The 13863-nt window shown below is 45.9% G+C and overlaps 1 protein-coding gene and 1 pseudogene across 1 annotated transcript in view; one reads left to right on the forward strand and one right to left on the reverse strand.

The window, feature by feature from the left end:
• Positions 1-4221: 4221 nt before the first annotated feature.
• On the reverse strand, positions 4222-4850 carry LOC150058114 (prefoldin subunit 4-like; annotated as a pseudogene).
• An 892-nt stretch (positions 4851-5742) lies between these two features.
• The window catches only part of Iqgap3 (IQ motif containing GTPase activating protein 3), a 42598-nt gene continuing 34477 nt past the window's right edge, over positions 5743-13863 (forward strand). The window contains exons 1-9 of the mRNA XM_090340733.1: positions 5743-5822; positions 7645-7801; positions 8755-8832; positions 9877-9953; positions 10575-10642; positions 10727-10840; positions 10995-11173; positions 11882-11960; positions 13640-13803. Coding sequence (XP_090196859.1) covers positions 5758-5822; positions 7645-7801; positions 8755-8832; positions 9877-9953; positions 10575-10642; positions 10727-10840; positions 10995-11173; positions 11882-11960; positions 13640-13803 — 981 coding nt within the window. The 5' untranslated portion in view covers positions 5743-5757. The remainder of the gene's footprint in view (positions 5823-7644; positions 7802-8754; positions 8833-9876; positions 9954-10574; positions 10643-10726; positions 10841-10994; positions 11174-11881; positions 11961-13639; positions 13804-13863) is intronic.

The raw sequence follows: 13863 nt of genomic DNA on the forward strand, positions 1-13863 counted from the left end.
CTCAACGTTAGAGCTCTACCACTTGAGCCTCAGCACCACTTCTGGCTTTTTTCTATGTATGTGGTACCGAGGAATCGAACCTGGGTCTTCATGCATGCTAGGCAAGCACTTTAACCACTAGGCCAAACTCCCAGCCCACCTTTTCTTTCTTTTTTTAGTTTGAGCTGGTACTGGGGTTGAACTTGGAGCCAGGATGCTGTCCTTTAGTTTTTTTTTTTTTTTATGGGTCATGGGGCTTGAATTCTGGGCCTGGGCTCTATCCCTGATCTCTTCAGCTCCAGGCCACCACCCTAGCCCTGGGCCTGGGCGTTGTTCCTGAGCTCTTCAGCTCTAGGCTAGCACCCTACCCCTAGAGCCTCAGCCCCACTTCCTATTTTCTAGTGATTAATTGGAGATAAGAGTCTCCTGGTCTTTAGTGCCGGGGCTGGCTTTGAACCGAGATCCTCAGATCTTAGCCTCCTAAGCCGCACCCAGCTTTCCTTTAGCTTTTTATTTTTGGCCAGTCCTGTGACTTTGGCCAGTCAGGGCCTGGGCACTGTCCTGAGGGCTTCTTTTGCTCATGGATAGCACTCTACCACTTGAGAGCCACAGTGCCATTTCTGGCTTTTTCCATTCATGTGGTACTGAGGAATCAAACCCAGGGCTATTTTCTCTCCCTTTATATATTCTTCTAAGAAAATTTTATCCACTCCTGTGATAAGCCAATGAAATGTATACCTGTAGACTTGTCCAAGTGAAATTTTCACTTATCTACAGTGATATTACTTGACTAGTCTACTAGGCTAAAGATCTAGGAGAAATCAGAAAATTAGAAAATACACAGGCTAGAGATGTGGCTCAAATGGTAGAGTGCCAATTGTGAGTAAGCAAAGCTGAGCCCTGACTTCAGTCCCCAAAACTGAGTGTGGCTTTGTATAAATGTCAAATAAAGAATATTTAACACTTGTCACATTTTATAGTTGGTTTGTTAAGTTCAGATACTTGTAAAAGTGACCATGATAGATACAATACAGAGTTTATTTTTAATTCTTTACTAAGACAAAATTATAATTCAGGATTTTCTTTATGCAGCTATTCAGAAACACAAAATGGTGGAACTACTGTGTATGTGTGGTGCTTTTTGCAAACTTCTTAGAGAAAGGGATTGTAAATGATGTGGCCATAAGACTTAAGGTAATTAAAGATAAATATTACATGAAAAATATTAGTTCAGGGGGCTGGGAGTTGACTAGTATGCACAAAGTCCTGGGTTCAATTCCTCGGTATCACATACACAGAAAAAGCCAGAAGTGGTGCTGTGCTCAAGTGGTAGAGCTAGCCTTGAAAAAAGCCCAAGGACTGGCAAAAAACAAAAAACAACAAAAAACCAACAACAAAGAAAAACTAGTTCAGGAGTATCTGAGTATCTGTTTCTGTGCTGCTTCAATAGCCTCTCAATTGGACTTTGTCCCTAGTCTCACCCTGCTCCCAACTCTACTGCAAGAGGAATCTTTCTAAAACATAAATATGCCCGTGACCTAAGTCTAAAGAATTGCTTGGGTGGTGATTGCTTACCAGACCCCATCTCAGTGCCTTTGCACAGTGCCCAGCACTGTGGGACTGAGCCTGGGTCTCCAGGCTACCTTCCTGCCTCTTGGTATCTGATCTTTGTTCTCTCCACAACTGAAATTAGTTTAATTTCATCTCCTTGCACTTGCATATGCTGTTTCTACTAGCTGGAATGCCTTGTTCCTTCAGTCTAGTAAATTCTCTTTCACTTCTCAACATAGATTATCTGCCAGTTCCATCTTTCATTGCTATAATCCTTTCCCTCTGTGCATCATATATCCTGTGACTATATATCCTTTTTTTTTTAGATGTTCATATTCAACATTGTATTCTTTCTTTCCTATATTTTTATTGTAATTAATAGAAGGGTTACATTATATTCACCAGATAGAAGGTGCATTACTTCACATACATTGATACCCTTTCTCATGTCTACATATCCTTTTTACCAAAACATCAAACTCCTTTGTGCTTATCGATCTCAGTATCCATCACCTAGTTCAACGCACAATACTAAGTAGGCCCACGAATTGGGGAGACACAGAAACACTGTGGGAAGTGGGGCAGGTTAAGGGGAAGACTAGCTCAAGGCCGTGACTATTTGGAAAGCAACAACAACGACAACAAACAATTTAGCTTGTTGGAAGTCAAGCAGAAAGCCTACCTTTTCCCACCTGGGTGGCCAGCCTCTGCGCCCCCGAACTACAAACCCCAGGAGCCCCCGCGGTAAGGACCGGAAGCGTCCCACCCCGGTAAGGGGCGGTGGCCCAGTGGCGGGAGATTCAAACCTGGAAGAAGAAGGAACATGGAGGGGACAGGAGCAGGCTCGGCCCGGGCCGCCTGTGAGTGCTAACGGGGTCAGAGGAGGGTCCAGCAGGGTTGCGACTGGTGGGGGGCTTGGTTACTGCGGGAAAGGTCAGGTCAGGGGCTGCTAAGCTGGGAGATTGGGAGAAACCACCAGTCCTGTGCCCGCGGGCCAAGAATCCTGGGCCAGATTGCCCTGCTGCATCTCAAAGTTTTCAGGGAGCTTTCTCCCTTATTCCCAAATTCTGGGTTTCAAGGGTCGGGAGAATGTAGGTGGTCTGATGGCTCCTTGCAGTTCAGTTACTGGCGGCTACCATACTTGCCCAGCGCTGCCACTGGGACAGGATTCCTAAAGGACCTGGAGAATCCTTGACTAGGAGATGCCACTTTGGGACAACGTCCCTCAAATTTAATAGTGCCTACAATTCATGCGCAGGCTGTTTAAAATGCAGATCCTGAGCCTTTATCCTAAAGCTTCGGCTCTAGTAGGTTTGGATTGGAGCCCATATTCTGCATTTATAAGCATTACTGTGTGTCACCCACCCCTCCACCTCCCCCCTCCCCCCCTCTGTGACTGATACTGTTAAGTCTTTTTTAAAACCCGGCTTTAGCGAGATAGGTTGGTGTTGACAGGTTGGGAGGGTAGAAAATGTCCCCTGATCCTTGAATGAACAGCAAAACCTGCTCCTTCCCTTCACTACTCCCACCTCTTTTCCCTTAGGATTCAAAGAGCAAAGTCCTTGAAGGAAGCTAGTTCCAACTTTAGAGCAGGAAGATTATTTTGTAACAGTTTTTTTGAGACTCTGGTGTTGTGTACAAAACCCAGCCCATCTCAGTCCTCTAGAGTCATAACTCTGAGGTGATGTCACTCCTTTACTGGTCTATTTTCCATGCTTAACAACCAACACTTGTTCCTTGTACACCCCCGCAGAGGAACTGATGGTTTTCCTGTGGTTGGGCAGCACTTTCAAATCTTTACTTGGAAATGTGTATGGATGTGTGTTAACTTTCATAACTGCCAATTCAAATAAGCCCTGCCCTCTTCCAAGTCATGTTGCAGGATATGCAATATAAAGAAAATAAAAAGTGTGAATTACATTAAGTAAGTCAAAGATAGTCTCTGAAAGGTCTCCTAGTTTATTTTCCTGGTAGGTGTATAGCTTTCTCCTCACCTGTGTTTTCATTTTGTATTGTTTTTCCTAAAGAGACTAGAGAGATATAAAAGAAGCTTTGAAGCCAGGTGCTGTGGCTCACGCCTGTAATCCTAGCTACTCAGGAGGCTGAGATCTGAGGATCATGGTTCAAAACCAGCCTGGGCACTAAAAAGTCTGTGAGACTCATCACCAGAAAACTGGAAGTGGTGAAGTGGCTCAAGGGGTAGTGCGGTAGCCTTGAGCTGAAGAGCTCAGGGAAAGCACCCAGGCCAAGTCCCAAGACTGACAAAAAAAAAAAAAGAAGAAGAACCTTTGACTAAGGCAGAGTGTCATTTAAAGGATACTTTATTCTTCACCCCTCCCAAGTTCCATTAAATATTCACAAAAAAGGAGATTTTGCTGGGTGCCTATTCATTATCCCTGTATTCCTACTCAGGAGACTAAGATTTGAAGATCACAGTTCAAAGCCAGACCAGGCAGGAATGTCTATGAGACTCTTCTCTCCAGTCAACTACCAGAAAAGCCAGAAATGGAGCTGTGGCTCAAGTGGTAGAGACCCTTGAGCAAAAAAGCTAAGAGATAGCACCCGGGAAACAAGTTCAAGCCTTATGACCAACACCAAAAAACAAGCTTTCTTTTCAATATCATTTGAAGAAGGGAAGTTATTTTTTTAAACACTACTCGTTTACTAAAAAATTTAAAAAGTGTAAAATATTTAACTTTCATCAGTTTCCAGGTTTACATTGCTGCCAAATTTCACGTACAACTCAACTTTCACATCTGCTAACACCTGCTAAATTGACTTCACTATGGATTCTAAGGTGTCAATTTCTTCTTGTGAGTTTTCCTTCTAATATTTCTTGGGTTTCCTTTTGAGAATGGCTAATGAAAACACCTGTAATTTGATAGGCTATCATTAAGCAGTCGTTATCTGCAAGCATGATATCATCATAGGCATCTTCTAAATTTTGGCTCTTTTTCTTTCTTTCTTTGTGGGTCATAGGGCTTGAACTCAGCCTGGGCTTGAACTGTTCCTGAGCTCTTCAGCTCAAGGCTACCACCCTAGCCTTGAGCCAAGCCCCACTTCCCATTTTTTAGAGGTTAATTGGAGATAAGAGTCTTAGGTCCTTTTGTGCCTGGGCTGGCTTTGAACCTTGATTCTCAGATCTCAGCCTTCTGAGTAGCCAGGATTACAAGCATGAGCCACCCTGCCTGGCTCTTTTTTACTAATTTCTCCTTTACCTCTATGATTCTACTCATATTCCGTGCAAATTTGATTATTTTTGGTTGTTATTCATAAGTAATGTCATCTTATGCAGCTGCCTTCTTTATGGTGGCTGCCATCTTGACAGGATTATCTGTTCTTGAGTTTGAACATCTTTGTCGGCTGTGGGGCTTGAACTCATGGCTTGGACACTGTCCCTGAGCTTTTTCACTCAAGGCTAGCACTCTACCACTTGAGCCACAATACCATTTCCGGCTTTTCTGAGTAGTTTATAGGAGATAGTCTCACAGAGTCAGATGAGAGGTTCAGGGACAGTGCCAGGCCTGAGTTCAAGCCCCAGGATTGGGGAAAAAATTAAAAAAGTATTGAATGGTGGATGAATGAATGGCTGCTGCATGATAAATCCCAACTGGTGCTGAGGCATCTGACCAGGATGACAGCTCTAGAAGAAGTCAGCATATAATGAAAGATAAGATAAAGAACTAAGCCCCCAGCCAAAGACTGCTCTAGATACTCCTACCAAGCAGCACTGAGAGAAGGGCGTGAGGTGGACTTGGGAAGGAAGCAGAGGACAAAACATGGCTTCAGAGGAATGAGAAGAAATACCTCAGCCCAGAAGGAAGTCCCTGATAATGGGTGACTTAAGAACAGCAGCTGGAAGACATGTGAAAGGGTGTCAATGTATGGGAATTAATGCACCATCTATCTCAGTGCTGAGACTTTTTTTGTGTGGGTCATAGGGTTTGAACTCAGCCTGGGCGCTGTCCTTGAGCTCTTCAGCTCAAGGCTACCACCCTACCCTTGAGCCAAGGCCCACTCCCTGTTTTCTAGAGGTTAATTGGAGATAAGAGTCTCAGGTCCTTTTGTGCCCAGGTTGGCTTTGAACCTTGATCCTCAGATCTCAGCCTCCTGAGTAGCTAGGATTACAGGCGTGAGCCACCGCGCCCGGCTAGTGCTGAGACTCTTGACTAATACTTCCTTCTTGACCATCTCTCTTCCTCAGATGAACGCCTCACGGCTGAGGAGATGGATGTGCAGAGGCGGCAGAACGTTGCCTATCAGTACCTGTGTCGGCTGGAGGAAGCCAAGCGGTAAGCAGAGTCCAGAAAGGTAGATTCTTTCTAGTCTGCCTTTCCCATCTTTCCTATCCCATGCACCTTCTCCCAAAGCACATGCAATGAGGCAAGGGGAAGGGTAAGTTGAAATAGCATCCTCTGTTTTGTAAAGGAAACCTCAAACATCACACCTTTTTATCTCCCTACAACCTTCAATCCATATTCCTAAAATGTATGGATATCTGTGTACATAATTCCCAATTAAATTATCTGTAAGTCCCTGGAAATAGTATACAGGCTATTATCAAATCCTTCTGATGGTCTAAAAAGAAAATCTGGCTGGATGCTTGTGGCTCATGCCTATAATCCTAGCTACTCAGGAGTCTGAGATCTCAGGATCACAATTCAAAGCCAGCCCAGGTAGGAAAGTTCATGAGATTCTTATCTCTAATCAACCACCAGAAAACTGAAAGTTGTGGCTCAAAGTGGTAGAGCACTAGCCTTGAGTGCAAAAGCTCAGGGACAACACCTAGGCCTTGAGTTTGAGCCCCATGACCAACCAACAAAAGGGAAAAAAAGATTTTCTAATGTCTTCTCCAAAATAGATAAGATGGAGCAGATGGAAAATCAGGTATTTATGGCAGCAGTGGTGTGCAGTAATGTGTGACTGGCTTCTTTGCTCAAGGGTAGCTACCACTGGAGCCCCACCTCTTATTTCAGACTTTTTGGCAGTTAATTGGAGATATGAGTTTCACAGACTTCCTTGTCCATGCTGACTTCAAACCATGATCCTCCTATGTAGGATTATAGGCCAGCAGTGCCTGGGTTAATAATAATTCTTTTAAAAGTTGAAATGTGGGGCCGAGAGTATGACCTAGTGGTAGAGTGCTTGCCTAGTATGCACAAAGCCCTAGGTTCGATTCCTTGGTAGCACATACACAGAAAAAGCTGGAAGTGGTGCTGTGGCTCAAGTGATAAGAGTGCTAGCATTGAGAACGCTCAAAGACAGTGCCTAGGCCCTGAGTTCAAGTCCAGGACTGGCAAAATAAAAAAAGTTGAGGTGTTTTCACAATCGTTAGCTCATTGACTCTGGTAGCTACCTACTGAAACAGCATTATCCTCATTCTTCCAATTATATAACTGAGTCTCATAGGTTAAATGAGGGACATGGAAACTGGGCCTTCTGACTTCTGACTTCTTTCTCTTCACATTTTCCCAGTCCATCAGCCCATGGGATCCCTACAATCCTTTTCCTCATTGAAGCTGACTGGTGAGCTATAAAAAGTGTTATAGCAAACATGGACTTTCTTTTTCATTTTTGCTGGTTGAGGGACTTGAACTCAGGACCTGGATGCTGTCCCTGAGCTCTTTTGCTCAAAGCTAGCACTCTTCCATTTTGAGCTATGTCTGGTTTTCTGGTCATTGATTGGAGATAATAGTTTCATGGAACTTTCCTTCATGGGCTGGCTTTATACTGCAATTCTCAGATCTCAGCCTCCAAGCAGGTTTACAGGCAAGAGCCACCAGCACCTGGCTCAGACAAGGACTTTCTGTACCCAAGTTCTTAGAGAACAGTGCAAAATGAAATAACAGAGTCAGTTTGGTTCAACAGTTAGATAGGCAGCCAGGCAGATTGAGAGATTCTGTTCCATGGTAGTCTGTGTAACTCTCCCATAAGATGGACAGGTACAGTGTCCCTTAGGAAAGTTCTTCTCGGTGGATGAAGTTGAAGGTTGATCAGTCCAGGCATTTGGAGCAGCTTGGGAAGAAGGGGGAAGAGAAAAGAGTTGATGGTGGAGTAGAAATGGAGAGGAGACAGGTCCTGTCAAAATGAGTGACACAGGGTTTGTGCCCACAGCTGGATGGAGGCCTGCCTGAAGGAGGAGCTTCCCTCCCCTGTAGAGTTGGAAGAGAGCCTCCGGAATGGAGTGCTGCTGGCTAAGCTGGGGCACTGCTTTGCTCCCTCTGTGGTCCCCTTGAAGAAGATCTATGATGCAGAGCAGCTGCGGTACCAGGTGGGTATCGAGTACGTCAACTGTTACATTCTTCCTCTCAAGCTACCCCTGCTCCCAGCTGTGAGGGTACCATTGCCATAGCATTTATTGTTCAAACTCGGAGACTTCTGAGGATGAGAGCAGATGCTGTTAATCATCACTCTGGGGCCAGAGACAGGGACCAATTTGTATCTTTCAATCAGGTAGATGTGACTGTCCTCAGCACAAGGGGCACTTGCTTTAAGGTGAGCCCTGGGATGTGAACTGACCGGAGATTTTCCTCTCATGATCTACACAGATACTCCTGTGTTTTGTCACCCGAAGGGTCTTTCCACCATGTGCCCCTTCCCCGCTCTTGCCAGCCCGACGCTCCTTTCCTCCTATGCCACCTGGGGTTTTCCCTTTCTAGAAGTCTTTCTACACTCTTAGCCTTATCCTATGTTGTCCTTCCAAATGTCCAACCAGCCCATTCATTCCTGGTGGTCGCTGCTGCCTGTTTTTCTAGCCTGGAGGGGTAGGAAATCCACAGGGTGGGGTCCTCTGCCTCGGTCCACCCTTCCTTGATTCTTTAGTCATGGTCTGGACTTTGTAGAAGGCATCCAAAACTGGGGAAATGTCTTCCTTCTTTTCTCTCTCTCTCTCCCTCTCTCTCCCTCTCCCTCTCCCTCCCTCCCTCTCCCTCTCTTCCTCTCTCTTCCTCCCTTCCCCCCCTCTCTTCCCCCTCTTTCCCCTCTCTACCCCCTCCCCCTCCTTTCCCAGTCCTGGGGCTTGAACTCAGGGCTTGGGCACTATCCTTGGATACTTTTGGCTCAAGGCTAGCACTCTGCCACTTGAGCCTCAGCGCCACTTCCGGCCTTTTCTGTATATGGGATACCGAGGAGTTGAACCCAGGGCTTCATGCATGCTAGGTGAGCACTCTACCACTAGGTCACACTCCCTGCCCCTAGATTCTTCTTTCTTTTCTTCCCTTTCAGGCAACGGGCTTGCATTTCCGTCACACAGACAACATCAACTTTTGGCTGTCTGCAATCGCCCACATCGGTCTGCCTTCGGTAACAAACCCTTCTACCCCCACCCAACATGCTCTGTCTCCCTGGACCCTTTACCTTCACTTCCATGTATCTTCTAAACTAATTTAGTCTAAGAGAACAGCTCCTTGGAGCTGTATGTCTTTGAATCAGGTTATTTGGTTTCTGCCTGTACTTCTCTGTGGATGAAAGAAGGTAGAGGTCACTTGGGCTAAGTCGCATCACCACCATTATGCAGTGAGACTCCCATGTAATACAGGAGACGGGGCTTACAACATCAAGCCACCTTTCCACAGGATTTCAGAGTGAAATAAGGATATACCCTTTCCTTAGGTGGTAGACTTTAAGATGGAAGCTGAAGACCAAGATCCCAACTAGATCCATGATACATGTCCTTTCCCTCGGTGAATCCTACTTCGTTCTCAGATGGGGTAGTTATCCCTGCTGTGTCTGCCTCAGAATGTTAGCAGAAGAATCACATGATGAGTGTGAATTCCCTTCATAAATAACTAGCCAAATTAAGACATGATAGGATGCTGCAGTGTATGAAGTTAGGCCTGATGGCAGTTGCTCAGTGACATGAGGAGACATGCCTAGGGAACTCAGTTTTAGAGGGGTCTCTATGGGTCAGAGGTGCCTCTGACCTGGAGATAGGTGTATCATATCCTGATGCCTTTGTGGTCCTTGATAACACATACCTCACTGGTCCCTGCATGGGAGCAAGACCAGCTCCTTACCTTTCTGACAAGAGTCTCAGATAAGGGCACAGGCTCACTGACACTATAAGTGTCTGATTTGGGGCCTGATTTTCCTGGAGCATTTGGCTTTCATTCAGTAACCTCTGTAGCCTCATCTGATGTTCAGTTAATCCAGGTCACATGTGACCGCAGCTGAGTTTTATCTTAGTATGTGTCCTCACTGCCTTTTTAACACTGGAATTGGCGGGAGAGACTGACTTAGAAGGCCCAAGCAATGACTCAAGTTGGAGATGATATATGGCTCAGCCTTCTCTATCTAGGACTCTTTGAAAGGTCCCCAATTGCAATAACAGGCTGTTTTCCTATCTAGACCTTCTTCCCAGAGACCACAGACATCTATGACAAGAAGAACATGCCCCGGGTAATCTACTGCATCCATGCTCTTAGGTGAGTGATGCCAAACTTGTGTCATCCAGCTTTCTCTAGGTGGATATAACTAATAATCAACAGCAATAAAGACAGCAAGAGGGAGGAGGGGTAGTCCACAATAAGTACTTCTTGGGAAAGTGTGTGTTTAGATTTGATCACTGCAGGTGAAAGGAGAAGGCAGGCAGGATAAGATCTTCAGCTTGTGACTGGGGTATAAAAGAATCAGCATAGAAACCATTAAGAACATCACATGAGAACCCCTTATTGTGAATAGGGAAGGCTTGCCAGCAGCGGCTAAGTCAGTGACAGTGACTGATCAGTTCCTGTGCCCACTATCATCTCTTCCTGTCTTCCTGTGTGATTTTGTACCTCCATTCCTGGGCTTAGCAAGTCTGCTGCTTGCTGGGTCTTTTCTACTGCAGTATGTTCTCTGTGAAGCCTTCCCAATCCCCACAGGCCTCCTACTGGATTCATTTCCTGTTTGTAGCTCTTGCCTTAGGCTGGTAAATTAATATTTCCTTCTGTGTATTGAGGGCAAAGGCTGACTGGTCCTCATCTTGGGGTCCCTGTAATCTTTCCTACAAACCCACTATGCAAGTGAGTGGTTCCAGTGACACCCAAGTTCCTATTCTTTCCCAGTCTCTTCCTCTTCCGGCTGGGATTGGCCCCTCAGATCCATGATCTCTATGGAAAAGTGAAGTTCACAGGTAAGCACAATTCCTTCTTCATCTACCAGTGAAGAGTCTTGGGATTTCTGGGCCTGATTAAGAGCACTTGTGGTGTCATTGCAGCTGAGGAGCTCAGCAACATGGCCTCTGAACTGGCTAAGTATGGCCTCCAGCTGCCTGCCTTCAGCAAGATCGGAGGCATCCTGGCCAATGAGCTCTCAGTGGATGAGGCTGCAGGTAGGAGTGGGCTCAGGCCACTTGTAATATTTATAGTCAGGCTAGTAAGGGTGCCTTTCTCTGATTGATATTAGAGTGGTCTGCTACTGCTTTTACTCGGGTCTGCGGTCTTTCTGGCCTTCTGACCTTGTTTCCATTCCCTCCCTGCCCCCAGTCCATGCAGCTGTTCTTGCCATCAATGAGGCAGTGGAGCGAGGAGTGGTCGAGGACACCCTGACTGCCTTAAAGAATCCCAGTGCTCTTCTGGGGAATCTTCGGGAACCTCTAGCAGCCATTTACCAGGAGCTGCTGGCCCTGGCCAAGATGGAGAAGGCTGCCAATGCCAGGAACCACGTAAGGAGGAGTCTAGGGTTGAAGGGGTGGAAAAATGGCATAGTGTAGAAAGTCTCAAATGAATCCAAAATTTCTGTTCCTTTTGTCTTCAATTTCAAAGATGCTTCTTAGCAACACTGTAGTTTATCTGTGATTTTAGAGAAGTAGGAAAGGAACTTGGAAAAACTATGAATTCATAAGAGATAACTGGAGAAGTTCAAGGGGAATGTCTTCAGGGAGGCATTGTGTGTGGTGGGGGGGAGTGTGGGGGGGGTCCTAGGGCTTGAACTCAGGGCCTGGGCTCTATCCCTAGCCTTCTTTTTGCTCAAGGCTAGGGTTCTACCACTTGAGCCTCAGCTCTCTTTCTGGCTTTTTTGGTAGTCTGGTGGAGATAAGAGTCTCAGAGACTTTCCTGCCCAGGCTGGCTGCAAACAGTGATCCTCAGATCTCAACTTCCTCTGTAGCTAGAATTGTAGGCATAAGCCACCAGTGCCTGGCTTCAAGGAGACTTGAGAGCCCTGGAGAGTGGAGTAGGATGAGATTAACCTGAAAATTCTAAAGATTGTATGGCTTAATTATGTCAAGTTTTAGATACCATAATTTCTTTAGTCCTAAATAGACTGACCTTTGGTCCTGGGAAAGTCTCCCTAGAAGAAGAAATGGGCAGAACAGAATAGGAAATAATTACATTGGTTTTCCCAGATTCTCCTCTCAATCTAGTTTCTGCAGGATGACCGAGAAGGCCAGGACATCTATGACTACTACCTAACGCAGGCTGAAATCCAGGGCAACATCAACCATGTCAATGGTAAGATACAGGTACAAGGGGTTGAGGTACTCTCAGAATAACTGTCTAGCCAGGCAACAGTGCCTCATACCTGTCATCCTAGCTGCTCAGGAGCTGAGATCTGAGGATCATGGTTCAAAGCCAGCGCAGGTATGAAAGTTACTGAGACTCTTATCTCCAAGTAACCACCAGAAAACCAGAAGTGGCACTGTGGCTCAAGTGGTAGAGCTCTAGCCTTGAGTTGAAGAGCTCTGCGACAGCCCCAGAGTTCAAACCCCATGACTGACAAAACAAAAAGAAAAAGAAAAAATAACTCTCTAACCTGGGAGGTTTGGAGATGGCTTTTCGCAAATGGCTATGGCCTCTCTTGGGCCAGCTCTTACATCAAAGAAAGATCAGAGTCCAAGGGAATAAGTGTTTTGCTGTCTGGCCATTGATACAGAATGGTATTTGGCAGAGAGGCTTCTGTTTATGTGGAGACCCATAGGGAGGATAAAAGCAAAAGTGTAATGCCTTTCCACGTTTAGTGCTGGGGGACGGGTGGGCAACTGGACAGGGGTCTTTCAAAAAAGAAGTATGTCGGTCGGGGAGTTTGGCCTAGTGGTAGAGTGCTTGCCTAGTATGCACAAAGACCCGGGTTGGATTCCTTGCTACCATATACATAGCTGGAAGTGGTGCTAAAGCTCAAGTGGTAGAGCTCTAGCCTTGAAAAAGTCCAAGGACAGTGCTCAGGCCCTGAGCTCAAGCCCAGGACTGGCAAAAAAAAAAAAAAGTATGTCATGTCTGGGGGACATGTCTGGTTCAAATCATGCACCTGCCTAAAGAGTGTAAGGCCTTGAGTTCAAACCCCACTGCTGCCAAAAAAATTTTTAGAAGGCAGTACATGTAGGCATGAAATAGTATCTATCCCAATATTTGGGAAGCTGAGGAAGAAGAATGTCACATAGTAAGACCCTGTATAAGAAAAAAAAAATAGGGCCGGGAGTTTGGCCTAGTGGTTAAAGTGCTTGCCTAGCATGCATGAGAACCCGGGTTCGATTCCTCGGTACCACATACATAGAAAAAAGCCGGAAGTGGTGCTGAGGCTCAAGTGGTAGAGCTCTAGCCTTGAGAAAGTCCAAGGACAGTGCTCAGGCCCTGAGCTCAAGCCCAGGACTGGCAAAAAAAAATAAAAAATAAAAATAAATAAATAAATAAATAAAAAGGAGCTATGAGAAAACGAAAAGTCTAAAAGCATATCTCAGTGGTAAATGTGCTTACCTAACATGCAAAAGGCCCTGGTTCAACCCTCAACACCACAAAAAGAGGACCCTGTTACCGTTAGGGTGGCCTCAGGGTCTATGATGGAGAGATGGAAAGGCTGTGCATGCAAACACAAAGAATTTGGCCAGGTGCCAGTGGTTTATGCTTTTAATCCTAGCTATTCAGGAGGCTGAGATCCGATGATTAGGGTTCAAGTTCAACCCAGGCAGGCAAGTCTGTAAGCTGGAAGCAGAGTTGTAGTACCAGTGGAAGAGAGCTAACCTTGAGTGATAGAAGCTCAAGAATTTGGGCTCGACTATATGGACCTAGGAACGAGTGAACAAGGACAGGGGTGACTCTGGACAAGCAAGAAGAAGGTCAGATTACCAATGCTGGACTGGGGACAGTGAAGGTGGGCTTTTCTACACTGTTCCTCACTGACTCTTGGTCTTCTTCAGTCCGTGGAGCTCTGGAAGTTGTTGATGATGCTCTGGAAAGACAGAGCCCTGAGGCCTTACTTGAGGCTCTTCAAGATTCTGCCTTGAACCTCCAAGGGGTGAGGAGAGATTTTGCTGACTGGTACCTGGAACAGCTGAGCTCAGACAGAGAGCAGAAAGCACAGGTCAGTCTAGCTCTTACCTGCCATCTCTGTCTGAGTGTAGGATGGACAGGAGCCTCTTAC

This window comes from Megascapheus bottae, chromosome 10 (genome assembly GCF_031878675.1).
Source record: "Megascapheus bottae isolate mThoBot1 chromosome 10, mThoBot2.hap1, whole genome shotgun sequence".
Taxonomy (NCBI): domain Eukaryota; kingdom Metazoa; phylum Chordata; class Mammalia; order Rodentia; family Geomyidae; genus Megascapheus; species Megascapheus bottae.